At 40.4% G+C, this 15,527-nt stretch overlaps 1 protein-coding gene across 1 annotated transcript; it reads right to left on the reverse strand.

Moving 5' to 3' along the window:
* Positions 1-5,974: 5,974 nt before the first annotated feature.
* On the reverse strand, positions 5,975-6,877 carry LOC120062021 (transcription factor Sox-3). The gene has a single exon (XM_039011823.1). The coding sequence runs from the start codon at positions 6,875-6,877 to the stop codon at positions 5,975-5,977; it is 903 nt and encodes a 300-aa protein (XP_038867751.1).
* Between the last annotated feature and the right edge of the window lie 8,650 nt (positions 6,878-15,527).

Consider the following 15,527-nt stretch of genomic DNA (forward strand, 5'->3'; position numbering starts at 1 on the left):
GGCTGCCTCTCCATGCCTCTTGGTCCTAGGATTTGGGACAATTAAAAAGCTAGTGCCAGAGGACCTGAGGGACCTACTGGCTACATAAATAAAATAAGTTAACCTTTATTTAATCTAGGAAAGTCCGTTACGAACAAGTTCTTATTTACAATGACGGCCTACCCCGGCCAAACGCTAACGACGCTGGGCCAATTGTGCTCCGCCCTATGGAACTCCCAATCATGGCCGGTTGTGATACAGCCTGGAATCGAACCAGAGGCTGTAGTGCCACCGCTAGCACTGAGACGCAGTGCCTTAGACTGCTGCGCCACTCAGGAGCCCACAGAACTTAAAAGCATGTCTGACCTGTATTGGGGTGTACAATCATGGATTAACTTTACAATAAAATTAAAATATAATAACTTTCAGGCATCCAGTGCAGAGACTTTAAAACCGATGTAATGTGTGTTCTCCATCTGGTCTTGGTCAGTACCCGTGCTTAACTACATCACTTTTGCTGAGCCGACTTCGCCTTCGGGCAGAGTGGGCACCTGGCTCAAGTCCAGGAGCCAGGCCCGGTTCCAAATCGATTAATCAAACGCCCTCAATGATTCTGATGTTGTCTTACCTGGGTGCACCATGTGCAGGACCCACACCCCCTGACTACTTTTTACTTGATGGCAACTTCAGATTTTCTGGGAACACACTGAAAAGTAACAAGACACGGTTAAATCAGTCAGCACAAATGTGGATTATAATGACAAGGCAGGAGAGGGAGCTGGAATGTATTGTACATGTTTGAAACAGCTATGCTGCACACTCACAGCGCAACAGTGAGGCTCATGTTCACATGTGCTTTGGGGGTTCAACCATTGTTTGGCCGGGTGGCTTTACTTGGCCCTTCGCGCTCTAGTGACTCCATGTGGCGGGCCAGGCGCCTGCAGGCTGACCTCGGTCGTCAGTTGAACGGTGTTTCCTCTGACACATTGGTGCGGCTGGCTTCCGGGTTAAGCGGGCGGGTGTTAAGGAGTGTGGTTAGGCGGATCATGTTTCTGGGGGCGCATGACTCGACCTTCGCCTCCCAAGCCCGTTGGGGAGTTAGAGACACGAGCGAAATTGGGGCTACATTTTATTTTATTTTTTTATTCTAGGCCCTACAAACTTATTCAGTCCGAAAAGGCGGCAAGTCTAATTGTCACTTTATGTACTCCGTTGTCTAGTTCTTATATGATGCCTAGATACTTAGCTGGCACAACCAGCTATTGAGTGTAAGGGGGCAATTACTTTTTCACACAGGGACAGTGGGTGTTACATAACTTTGTTTATGAAATAAGTATGTAATGGTTGTGTTATTGGTTCACTCAGGTTCCCTTTTCTGATATTAAGTTTTGGTTGAAGATTTGATACCGTTCTTGTAAAAAATATGCAAAAGTAGAGAAAATTAGAAAAGGCGCAAATACTTTTTCATAGTACTGTAGCTATATGCCCCAGGGGCAACAGTTTTGATTAATTTATAATTGATCGCTCTCACGTGCTAATTTTTGTCCTTTAAGAACATGTGCTATCTTTTTGCAGCATTTCTGACAATGCTATTATCTTTTTTTTTTAAGGCTAATCTGAGTTCAAACGCCCGGTGGTCATTTGCTCTGCAACACGGCTGCTTGCACCATGCTACCAGTCATTAGAAGTGTATGCGAACAAACCTAGGCAGCTGTATATAGCTAACTAAATGATGGAATTTAATATGGAGGTTAATCAATAAAATGCAAGCAGCTATTTTGATTAGCTAGGTAGCTAACTAGTTAATGTTACCTAGCTAACTAGTTAATGTTACCTAGCTAACGTTAGCTTGCAAAGTCCAGCTAGCCTCTCTAGCTAGCTAACACCAGTCAGCTGAAAGCTAGCTAGATAACAAACAGGCAAATAAAAAAAGGTAGCTAGCCAATAAGTGTTTTTGTTTTGATTAGCTAGCTAACTAGTTATCTAATGTAATGTTACACCAATCAGATGAGAGCTTATGATGGCTAAGTAGCTAACCAACAAACAAGGAACGCTAGATGGCTATATTTTGCCAAGTACGACATTTATAAAGCCCTTTTTACATCAGCAGATGTCCCAAAGTGCTTATACAGAAACCCAGCCTAAAATCCCAAACAGAAAGCAATGCAGATATAGAAGCAAGGTGGCTAGGAAAACTCCCTAGAAAGGCAGGAACTTAGGAAGAAACCTAGAGAGGAACCAGGCTCAGAGGGGTGGCCAGTCCTCTTCGGCTGTGCCATGTGAAGACTAAGAGTACATGGAAATTAAGGCTAGATCGTTCAAGATGTTCATAGATGACCCGCAGTGTCATCTAGCTAAGGTTTTTCATATAAGGCTAAAGTCATCGTGTAAACTGCTCATCTAGACACGAGTGTAATCGGAGCACAAACATGAGAACATCCTTGGCTACTATGATAGCCAGTTAATGTTAACTAGCTAGGTAACGTTAGCCAACTTAAAACTAATGTTAGATAACGTGTATGGCAAGTTCATGCACCACAATATATCCTACTTTCTTACAAAAAACATAGCTACTTAATGTTAAGTTTACAACCACCAAACGTTGGGAAACTGCCACGCTGTTCACGTTCATTTGCATTGCACAGACCAAGCGACAGTTAGACAAGGTAGCCAGATTTTAGACAAGAAAAACACGAGTTAACTACACTACATTTCCTCAACTAAGAACAATCAAGAACACAAACCACAGCCGAGAAAACAAATTACTTTGTTAAGAAACAGTAAGCTAGTTATGAACCGCATATACAGAGCTGTGAAAAAGTATTTGCCCTCTTTCTGATTCTCCATTTTTGATACTGAATGTTATCAGTTCTTCAAGAACCTAATATTAGATAAGGGAACCTGAGTTTACAAATACTTTATTAAAGAAGTTATTTAACACCCAATTCCCCTGTGAGAAAAAGTAATTGCCCCCTGACACTCAACTGGTTGTGCAACCTTTAGCTGCAATCAAACGCTTCCTGTAGTTGTTGATCAGTCTCTCATATCGCTTTGATGTTGGCCCACTCTTGCATGCAGAACTGCTTTAACTCAGTGACATTTGTGAATTTTCAAGCATGCACTGCTCTTTAAGTCCTGCCACATCTCAATTGGGATTAGGTCTGAACTTTGACTAGGTCATTCCAAAACTTCAAATTTGTTCCTTAACCATTTCCATGTAGACTTGATGTTTTGGATCATTGTCTTGCTGCATGACCCGGCAGCGTTTCAGCTCACAGACAGATGGCCTGACATTCTCCTGTAGAATTCTGATGCAGAATTTATGGTTCCTTCTATTAAGGCAAGTCTTCCAGGTCCTGAGACAGAAAAGCATCCTCAAACCATCACACTACCACCACCATGCTTGACCGTTGGTATGAAGTTCTTACTGTGGAATGCAGTGTTTGGTTTTCGCCGGGCATAATGGGACCCGTGTCATCCCAAAGAATTGTCTGACGACCCTAATTTTATTTAACTAGGCAAGTCAGTTAAGAAAAGATTTTTACCTTGTCAGCTCGGGGTTTCGATCTAGCAACCTTTCGGGAAACTGGCCCAACGCTCTAACCACTAGGATACCTGTCGCCCTAATGCTAACGACCTTGTAAAAAATCTGCTCTGTGGTTCTCGGTAACGGACGAATGGCCCATGAGGCAGGGAGTGTGTTCATAACCTCCAATCAAATTGATTTGCGAATGTTCATCAATATTGGTGTCATATTGGCAGGGACACGTGAATTTAACACAGCTTCAACCAAGGACTATAATAGACACGACTATAATGCATGCCAGTCTCTTGGCCAAGAGCTTCTTGTTTTTATAAGAAACATTGTTGGAAATGGCAAATTGTTTGCAGTCAACTTACACACACGCTACAAAAGGTATTTTCACAGGTCCAGAACAAATTATTATACAGAGCCATGATTGCGTGGAACTCCCATCTCATATAGCGCAAGTGGACAGAAACCTGGTTTCAAAAACAAAGTAAGACCTCACTGCAAAACGCAGTGTGACCTACTTTTTGTGTATATGTATAACGGATAGATGCATACACACACCGTTTTAATGTTTGTAAATTGTAAAGTATTTTACCTGTGATGTCTTTTTGCTTGTGTCTGACCTTAGTAAGACTGGACATCTGGAGGACTACCTGTCGCTATTTACGTCGGCTAATGGGATCCTAATAAAATCAAATAAATAAAAAATCAAATGTGTCTTCACACTCATTCACCCCGTTGAACATGTTGGCGATAAACTGTGCACAATAAAGGAGTGGATTTACAGGTAGGCCTACCTAGATTCACTTTGCCATCTGATATGACTATGTATAAAGGATCCAAAGTCAATATTGGAAAGACTTTGCTGAACTCCACACTGTGAAAAGGAGCGTTATAAACGATTAGATTATGAGTCAACGCAGCCTTATAGTTCACCATAACTTATGGCAGAACCATTCAGAGAACACATTCCATAGAATCAACCAGACTACAGTAAATATACCCAATCGACAAACATTCCATTTCGAAATACACTATATTGAGTAGCCTAAGTTGTCATGGTTTGGTAAGAAACGAAAGTTAAGCTATTGGTTAAAGCAGCCCAATGGGCCTACAAGCAAAGCAGCAAGTTAAATTCAGATGAGTAATTTAAACAATTTCGCTTTTCAGAAAGAAATCTTTTAAAGTCAGCAATGAAATGAAATGTTAGACCTACACTTTTTATAGGCCCATTGTCTTTGACATTAACATATTTTAGGTGCTGCCGTATTTCTCCATGTCCCAGCTATTCCCAACAAAATTGCATAAGTGAGTAACCAGTCAGATACCCGTGTATTTAGTTAAGCCTAAATAGTAATGGGGAAAATTGTTCACCGCAACCAAAGTTAGGAGGGGGAAAAAGCCTATATTTCGATAATTGGAAGATATTATGCTGATCATTAAACAGAATTATTCAAAACAATATTGGGCTATGCAACACTTTACAAAATCTAAATGAACGTATATTTTATTTACTAAAATTAGTGTTTGCAGTAGGTCTATTTTAGGTGGAAGAGGTGATGAAAACTTAAGTTATACAAGACCGTCTTCATCCGTCATGTTTGAGTTCTCATTAGTCACACTTCGTTAGACCCATCGCCTAAGATAAATCACTTTACTTTTCAATGTTACACTCATTTCATTCTGTGAAGCGGCATCTATGATACCTGACAGATTTCACCCATCAAACTCACGTCACATCCCCTATCGACAAGTACTCATCAGGTGGCTCATACCCCACACAATCACCAAAACACACATGGACTCAGTAATCTTGTTTCGTACAAATTTATTCATCATTTAAGAATAGAGGATGGTCTTAAAATAAGTAGAAACGTCAGTTTTAAATAAAAAAAACTTCCTCTTGGCCCATGATATGGGTTAACCTGACTAAAAACCACAAAGTCAAAAAAATGGAACATTATAACATTAAAAAAAAAACACTATAAATAAAAACTTGCACTTGCGACCCGCAGTCTTACATTTCATTAAAACCTAGGTCATGAAGAAAAAGACTACAAAGATTTGGACACAGCCGACACTGACATTCTACAAATTAAGTGTAAACACGTATGAACCAACTCTCAATCCAGCTTTTCTGAAATACAACGCCTCTTCACGAGGCCAAATGCCTTTTTCAGAGAAAATATGATGGCATTATTAAAATATAGAAGTCCAATTCTTCTACAGAAGCTGATTGCTTATAAATCATGATAAAAGCCTATTTGCAATGCAATTTACTCTGGTGGACTGAACATTCAGTTTCAGGCCAGGATATGTAGTTTTAAAATGCTTTAAAATGGACAACTCATTGAGATAAAAAAAATCAAATGTATTATTGTTTTTTTTAAACTACTTAACGGCGATTATTTTAGCAATCAAAATGTTCAAGTATACGAAGTACTTAAGTTTATAGTCATTTTTTCAAATGTGGGTTAGGGGTAGCGTTCCGTTCACGCCAGTCCCCGCGGTCTGATAGTGCGGATGTACACTGTGTAACCGACTGGTCTGCAGGGACGCGTGATCCGCGCTGTCGCCACCGGGAGGCAGGTACATGCTGATCATATCCCTCAGGTCCCCCAAACACGCTCTCTGGGAGTGAGAAGTAATCGCCGGAGGTGGTGAGCTCGGCTCGGTCTTGCACACGGAGGCCATGGAACCCAAGCCCATGGCGCTGGAGGTTTGCTGCGTGTATGCGGGGGACATGCTGTACGTGGATGCTGCGTTCATGTAGGTCTGCGCCGAGGACATCATGGGGTACTGGAGCCCTGCCATCTCATACCGGTGCATCTGCTGAATCTGTGGGCTGTTGATGCTGTGATGCTGAGGGTAGGCCAACTGGTCCTGCATGAGGGAGTACGCACTGTTTGTCCAGCCATTCATGTGAGCATAACTGTCCATCCGCTGTCCCACCGAGACGCCGTTGTTGACAGCGTTGGCACCTGGCGCCAGAAGTCCTCCAGGCAAAGAATACTTGTCTTTCTTGAGCAGGGTCTTGGTCTTCCTGCGGGGACGGTATTTGTAATCCGGATGCTCCTTCATGTGCATGGCGCGCAGACGCTTGGCCTCGTCGATGAAGGGTCTCTTCTCCGCGTCGGTCAAAAGTTTCCAGTCTGCACCGAGTCGCTTGCTAATCTCAGAGTTGTGCATTTTAGGGTTCTCTTGTGCCATCTTTCTCCGCTGTCCACGGGACCACACCATGAAAGCATTCATAGGCCGCTTCACCCGGTCCTGGTCGTTGGCACTGTTATTCTTGTTGCCCGCTGCTGAGCCCGAATTGGACTGCGGGAGTGGGCTCTTGATCTCGGTTTCCATCATGTTATACATTCGAACGGCTTTGAAATGTTCACTCTCAGGCGTGGATAAAGTTGAACAAAATACCATCAAAGACAAGAGAGATAGAAATAGTACTGACCAGTCTCATGTGAGGGGGAAAAAGTTGTCAAAAGAAGCTCAGGCAATGTTAGTTTGTCAGGTGCTTCCAATTTCTCAGTGCTCATCAGTTCGCTCTGAAACAGAACTCTGCAAACTTGTCCGCCAACCTCAGCTGTTATTAGTTCCCGGGTCATGTGATTTGGATTGACAGCGAAACAATGCGTTGCTCCCGACCAATCACAGCACGGCTTCGTCTACCGAATTGAGTTGGACAGTGCTCTGTTTGGGGTTGGAGTTGTAGAAGGAAAGGGATAGATTCAATTTTATACATAAAGAACACCTTATAAAACAGTTAAGTTAGATTAAAAACTAGGTGGTTCGAGCTGATTGGCTGACAGCCGTGGTATATCATACCGTTTACCATGGGTATGACAAAACATTTATTTTATTGTCTAATTATGTTGGTAACAAGTTTATAATAGCAATAACTTGATCATCAAATATATTATCCTAATAGTTAAATATATAGGTTTGAGTTTGTAGGTGCTATAGACATGACCGATCATTAAAAAAATAAACCATGCATAAAACTCTAGCAAATCATGTCATTACAGACGTAACTTCATAATTTGTAAGGGGTCTTGGTAAAGAAAAAGGTGGAAATCAAATAATCCCATTCAAGTGGTGACTGGAGGCGTGGTTCCAATGCCTGTATAGATAGACCTATGTGTGCAAGGCAAATATAGAGGCAGAAAAGTGGTATTATTCTCTCCATTCATTCATGAATACTCGCCCCTCCTTAAATATCAAGATGATATCTTAGAATTGGAGATTGGCATCTATATATAACTTGAGGTTAGCGTGCTCCTTCATACAGAAGGGTTTCTGTAAATACTATTTCAATTGCAGCCAATGTCAGACAACAAAACAATTTGTTAATATGTTGAAAATGTGTGTGCTTGTCATTTTCAAATGGGAATTTATCATGAATTGAATTAGAATGTATTTATTAAATTAACATATTGACAAAAAGTCTGATTCATCAAAACAGCATGACACTGAAGATGTTTTAAATTTAAATGTGGGTTACTTAAAATAAACTGCACAGTAAGTGTGCGTAATTGGCACAATATTGGATTAAATGTTTTGTTTACCATGTCCATCGATGTTTGCAAATGCGGATTCACTTTCTATTTCTCGACTAATTTTGGTTAATCTCAGTGGCCAATTCTCAAAACAGCCAACATTGGGAATGGTACAGCGGCGAAAGATAAAACCTTGATACATCAACGACCTCTTGTGGAGAGAAGACTGCTTACAGCCTACCTGTCAAGACTTTGTTTTGAAGGAAGGGTTGATTGGTGCTCTGAGAAAGTTAATATATATTTACGCTACTTCGTCGTGAAATTCGACAGCTCTCGTGCGTAAAACGTTTTCACTCTGCAGTGCTAATGGTTATTAACATGGTCACCGCAAAGACCCAAAACACACGGTTCCTGTTTAGCAGTTGAAACAGAAGTGAGATTTTCTCCCAGCCCTCGGGAAAACTTGACACCTGCTAATGACTACACGCGCTTCGTCCATCAAAAACGTCCTAAATTAACACCTCCGCCACTCAATATTGAGCACCACAGATCTGGGAGCGATTAATGATTTTAAATATTAACGAAAAGGAATTCTGTACACTAATGACTTCACTATTAAATCTAAAGAAGTTCCAAATGTCTATGTTTTATTTCAGGAACCCATCTAATTTATTGAAATCATGGGTAAGCATATTTATGCATGTGAATTGGATTTCAAAATCGAAAGGGGAGATTATTTGATATCAAAACTTTAAATAGCCTATTGTCACCTCTTTTCAACAGAATAGCATACGATTTACAACAAAATAATTATCAAGGCTTGAAAATACACAGGCTTGACATTAAATAATATAATCTATAGTCCATGTACCCATAACAATCTGATGTAATGAACAAGCCTACTTTTTTTTTAAACCTTTATTTAATTAGGCAAGTCAGTTAAGAACAAATTCTTATTTTCAATGACGGCCTAGGAACAGTGGGTTAACTGCCGTGTTCAGGGGCAGAACAACAGATTTGTACCTTGTCAGCTCAGGGATTCAATCTAACAACCTTTCGGTTACTAGTCCAACGCTCTAACCACTAGGCTACCTGCCGCCACAACCAATCTGATGATGTTGAAATATAGGGGGATATAACATTTTATTTAAAAGCCAAGTGCAGTCAAAAACGTGATTTCCCCATGTTTTATATATGTTTCCACACTATGAGGTTGGAATAATACTGTGAAATTGTAAAAATTATGATAATACCCTTTTATTGTAAGAGCTGTTTGCAAAGACCACCTGAAATTTCAGCCTGTTTTGTTGAGATGGAGTTTTGGCCTGCTTGGTGACTTCCCTAGGTGGTAGATGAGTTAATAGACCAATAAGAAAGAGAGTTCCAAGCCTCTGTCAATAACAGCGAGTTTTCAGTTTTCCCCTCCCCACTCAGGCCACTCCCAGACAGTCCTAGCAAAATTACTGAGAAATTGCTGTTTGCTAAGAAGCAATTGTAGTTTATTTTTCACAATTTTCATTAAAAACCATCACAGTGTAAGGTACTTCATTGTTACCCAGAAATGATTTGATATTGAGATACAAACGGCTGCATTGGACCTTTAATAAATCTAACGAATGGAATTCACTTTCAAAACATGTCTGTCAGAGAAAGAGTAGCCTACATTCAATTTAGTTGAAGACACAGTATTAATGTAAATCAATACCATAGAAACGCAGTTCAACACTTGCTATCCAGCTCATAGAACAACATATTGATTTACCTAGACGTTAATCAATTGAAAAGCTTTGTTGATTGATCCGCCATCAACAGAGCACAGGACTTGTCGCTAACCTCTAATTAGTGCTTGGGTTAACCCATCTAATTCAGAAAACAGTTATTTGTTTATCTGTGAAGATTCACAAACTTATCCGCTTGTAATCTTCTTATGGAAATCGACCAGACAGCGGGAAAAGGAAAACTCGAAGTAACCCGGGGTTCGGTAATGAGGGCCTCTGTGCACCTCATTTCCTAATTAACGAAAGCGGAGGGCGAGGAGGACCACCAGCAAAGCCTGCCAGTGTTCGGCCTCAGCGAGCTCCATGCCCCTCGGGCCTCATGGCCTGCAGTCACGGCTTGCAGAAACACACTGTTGAAAGTGTTTGGAGGAAATGTGTGAATGTTCAGGTATGCAGAGTAATGTGCAACCAGCATGCAAACAATGCCAGTTGAGTTACCATATCTGATATTAGTGTATTTCTGAACAACCCCTTCATTTTAATATGATTCACTTGTCACCAAGGGATGCAGCAATTGAGTGACAAATGAAAATACTATATTTTTAATCAAGTCTTATAAAATATAAACCAAGACACACTAAAGCCTCTTTCGATAAACTGCATCAGCCCCCACAGAAGGCCTCTCAGCAACAATTGGCCAAGAGCTCCCATTCATTGACAGGAACAAGCTTGGGCAACCCTTCAAGTCATTTTTCTTTTATAGTCCAATGTATACATTTTTTAAAAATAAAAATGATTGAATAAAAACGTATTCCTCAAATGAAAGACTATTACATTTACGACCCATCATGTTGAATAATCTCTATTTCACTCCTGATCTGAATCGTATTAATGAGCAGTAAATAAACAATATGGAAATGACAGAAAGGCCCGCTATCGCATATCCGCACAATATGATAAGAGGATATAGCCTACTAAAAAGTATATCATGAACAACGTTATTTGCGCAGGGCTTTAGGCGAATTAAAATTCATTCTAATTCGGTCTAATTGACACAAAAGTTGCATTAATTCCCCCATTGAAAGGGCATGCAGTTAGTCTGCACAATGTCCCTATGCAAGCTTACTGAATAGGGCTTTTGGTCAGAGAAATTGAATTCAGGACGGACAATGTGCTGGAAGGCGCATGGTAAACTGAATATTCTATAATATCCCCCACTGAAAGAAATCTATTAGACATGGCAGTGTATTTGTTTTATAATTTGAATAAAGACTATATACTGATTTAAATCCCCCAATATGAATAGAGAGAGTTATCTGTGGTATTTAACTAGCCTTATCAATAGACTGATTAATAAATAACAGTGGTTTGGTTACTGGCTATAGGCTTTGTTGGCATACATTAAAAGAGAACGTGTGCGGTTAGAAATGCGAAACGGATCCCCGCCGTTCTTTATTTAATCCAAGGGGGAAAACTATCATTTTGGCCTGGGAAAATATGCATATCCCCTCAAACAGACTATAAACCATTGCGTTAGATGTCCATTTAAACCCCACGGCCTCTGGAATCAATAACTTTTTTGTTTCAGCTCAGTGACTGCGGACAAGGCCTTTGAGAAACAGTAATTAACAAAGAATGGGTTTTCAATTACAGCCACAATAGAGACTGTCTCATTAAGATTTGCATGATTTTTGGACCAGGAATGCAAATGAAGATGCAATTTACACACGGTCTGCTGTTCCCATTGTGTCAGTGTAAATGGTTGCGTCTTCCCTCGTTTTACCACAGGTAAAATAATATGCACGGGTCACTTCAAGGAAGGGCAGTAGAGCGGGGTTACTACCCTCATTTGTTGTAAAAGTCGTAACATTTGAACGAACTCATGCTCCTGTAGATATTTAATGTTATTAACCGCATGCCTTGCTGCATATATATTTGAATGTGTTTAATGTCTGTATGTAATGCAAGGTCATTACTGACTGTGGAATTATTTTAGCTTCTAATCACATTTCACCAGAGATTACATAATGTGCTAATTACATTGACAAAATGACCATAGCTTTGAATCACCCAAATTAATGATTTTGCAAAGTTAAATAACGATGAATATATAATAAAAATACATGTTCTATGTCTATGAATAAAACTAAAGGGCATACATTGTTGTTAATTCATTTATAAAATATTGTTAATTTATATTCATTATTCTTATTCATATTTTTGTACAGTATATTTTCAATCGGCTGTCTATAGACAACGTGCCTTGCGTAATAGCCTATGGAACACCAAAGGTTAAGTGTCAGTGACAGACTATAAGATACTAAAATGTTGCGGTTTATTGCTAACGATGAACAACATCATCACTTGCGAATTATTGACTGTTTAGTAATCCTAACGATATATATATCACACTAGTTCGCATCATGCAGCAACTTGTACATCCCTGTAGCACATTAAGTAGTTAGACAGTGCACTATTAGCAGTGATTAATTTGTTCACGGTTAATTTAACATTTATCCATTATGTTAGCACCATTTCGAAAAAACCGTCTATGACAAGGAGTGTAAGCCATCTATAAATACATATTTAGGAAATATGTTAGCTCCATAAAAGAAAAACAAAATAATTTGATTTCAAAATAAAACACAAGAGATTGCCTGCACCCCCCACCCCCCTCTCTCTAGGAACACATGGCAGAGAACAGACTATGTAACAACTCCTAAACATTTGGTAATTCCACGCTAATGGTGGAAGAGAGGCTTCCATGTATAGCATCACTGCTCTCAATGCATCCTCATAGTGGGTGTAAAGGAGGGCTGGGGAAGTGGGTTTCATGACAAGCTGAGTGATTGTGAACCAGAGGATGATGCAGTGGCAGTGGATGTGTCCTTCACCGCTAACTGTCTCTGCACCCACACTTAAACTCATGGTTCCTTCATAGCAATCCTTGAGCGACGTTGCTATTGCCATCTAGTCTGGCCTAATGAATCGAGAGAGATGGGGAATGGAGAAGGGGGGTCTATTCAACTCACCGTGTGTTGGGTTGTGTGACTGCTAGAGCATCATTTCTTCCTCTAGGACCGACCATGTTGTTGAAAGCCATGTCCGTGAGTCAGTCAGTCATTAAGACAGAGGGACTGTCCTTCATACCTTCAAAGAGAAGAAAAACAACCATTCAGAACAGAACTCATTTCCCTTTTTCACAGGCAGCCAACGAGCTTTAGTGGTGTGTCGTCTGTCCACCAGGGCTAATGAAAAGGTCTTGCCACTGCTTCAGATGAGTCATTTGGTGTGTTGTCATTGCACCGATGAGGCTCAGCTCAGCTCTGAGACGTTATATTACTGGCCACCTTGTTGGGCCCGCTGGAATGTAAGGGTCTCAACTGAGCTGAGAAGCAAAGACAACATGCAACATGTTATTCCCCCCCTGTAGCTGTTTGTGAGGAATGTCTGAAACTGAGGTTTTCCCCCCCAGCAGCCCAAGCATGTCGTTGCTCATTGTGTTCCAGTGTGAGGAGGGCCGGCCCACGGCTGCTGACACACACAGTCCCCGGTGTAATCTCTTTAACCCGTCACTGTCATCAGCAGACAAGGCGTGACCACCCAGCACTCTCTCTGCTCCATCTCACTTAGCCAAGAGAGTGTCCTGAGGCTCGCCACCTTGGGATGTATTGCTCTTGCTTGGTGTCGTACTCGTGGTCGCATCCATAAACACTTTGTCTCAAGCACACCCACCGACTCGCCTACTCACCGACACACATCCACACACTCACTGAGAAGACAGCAGCTCACCTTACAGACAGAAGACACAGTCACTTTTGAGCTACAACTCTCAGGCCCAGTGGAGGCTGCCTAGGGGAGGACGGTTCATAATAATGTCTGGAACGGTGTAAGGGAACGGCATCAAAACACGTGTTTGATGTATTTGATTCCATTCCACTGATTCCACTCCAGCCATTACCACAAGCCCGTCCTCCCCAATTAAGGTGCCACCAACCTCCTGGGCACAGGCCTAAATTTAGTCAGGCTGTAGCAATAGCTGCTTCCTCTCTAGAATAGGTTATTTTAAATGACTATTGCGAACACTAAAACATAGTGGGTTGTTTACTTGTCTTTTTAGAATAAATAACACACACTTAATGTGTGAATATGTTGAATAGACTTAGTCAAGGCAATGGTAGGCAATCATTTTGTGATGCCTTAAGTAAAATATGCATTTTATATAAGGGTTATTGACCAATGTACCTCAAAGCTTTAATGAACGTATGTCACATAAAAAAGGCATTAGAAAAGAAGCATTTTAAATGAATAGACGCTTTCAATTTGCTCCCTGGATCACATTTTAAAACAATAATCCCTTACTTTTAGTATGGACAATTAAAAAAACATCCATAACAGCACATTTGGTATATGGTGCGTTAAATTAAAAAAAGAATACTGAAATACCCTGAATTATTAGATCATGACCATTCAAAGCAAATTTTGATTCAGTTTTAATTAAGCAGAAAATGTCATATGTTTTTTTCTACTGAGCCACTGAGTCAAGCTGGCTGTTATAACAATTCATTGTTTTAAAATGAGGATGTAACATGACTACTTCTATATTTGCGTGAGAGCAGATTCGGTTGCTGAGAACTTCCTCAACTGAAAAGGCCCTCGTATTAAAATGTGTTGTAATCTCTATCATCTCAATTGACCCTATGGGCCAATCACCTCCATCCATCTCCTTTTTGTATTAACTGTAGCCCTGTATATGTGGTGGTCTGTAACCTCCTGGATTGTTAGTCAATGGTTCATACTTGCACCTTCGGTTTTTTGAGAGGTTCTTGGAGGAAACTTTTAATGGTTCAATGTAGCAAAGGGTTCCTTGGAGGAATCCTGGAGTGGAGGCGAGGCTTAGTAGGGGCGTGGCTTTAAGATAGATATTAACATAAATGTAATTCCTGTTCATCTGTCCTGCTGTGTATGTTCATGTTGAACACTGACAGTTTTGTAGCTTCAATTCTGGTTTGAACCTTTACACAGGGGTTCGTCGAATACCCTTTCAGAGGGTTCTTGAAAGACCATTTCCAGAGAGGTTTTCTCAAGGAGCCTCCGGTGTGGCAACCCAAAAGGGTCTTCAAGACACCTTCACTTCTAAGAGTGTACAGTATGCTTAATGTTATACTTAATGTTATAGGCTGCTGAGGTTATAACACAATACCCTGTCTGTCTGCGGGCCGATGATGCCATCCTGTTTAGTGACGTTGTCGCTTGTAAATCACCTTTTATGAACCACCTCTGTCTACTCTACGTTATCGTTTTAAAGACTGTTATTGCCTACTGCATGGCTAATTACAGCACTCATTATTTCTCGTGTATCTTTTGAATCATTGCCATGTTCTACAGTTCCCCAAAAACAATAGAAACGTTCTCCTTTTTTTGTTTGGGAGAAAGTGCTGAAGCATCATTTTCTTTCTTTGCGCCATGCCCTAGCAAGCGGCTGGCTTTTGTTTTAGCCATAATTGAGATCCCACTAATCTGGCACCTTTAAAAAAAATTAAGCAGTCTCTTTGTCGAGCCTTCATTAGTTTAAGATAGTATTGTGAGAATGCGCAATTAATTTTCGGAGTGTATCTTGAATTAATTAAAAACATCCAATTTTGTAATATGATTAATACCATGAAGTTATCTGTATTTTCCCTAAAAATGTATATATAATAGGAATACTTTTGTGCATTAATTGCAGAAACGGAGGCTTTTACAGTAGCCAAAGCTGGCTGAGGTAATTACAAAATGTAATTTATTATATGTTTAAGA

The sequence above is a fragment of the Salvelinus namaycush genome, chromosome 17 (genome assembly GCF_016432855.1).
Source record: "Salvelinus namaycush isolate Seneca chromosome 17, SaNama_1.0, whole genome shotgun sequence".
NCBI classification, from domain to species: domain Eukaryota; kingdom Metazoa; phylum Chordata; class Actinopteri; order Salmoniformes; family Salmonidae; genus Salvelinus; species Salvelinus namaycush.

Coding starts and splice junctions, on each gene's coding strand:
- LOC120062021 (XM_039011823.1), bottom strand. CDS start 6,877: ATGTATAACATGATGGAAACCGAGATCAAGAGCCCACTCCCGCAGTCC.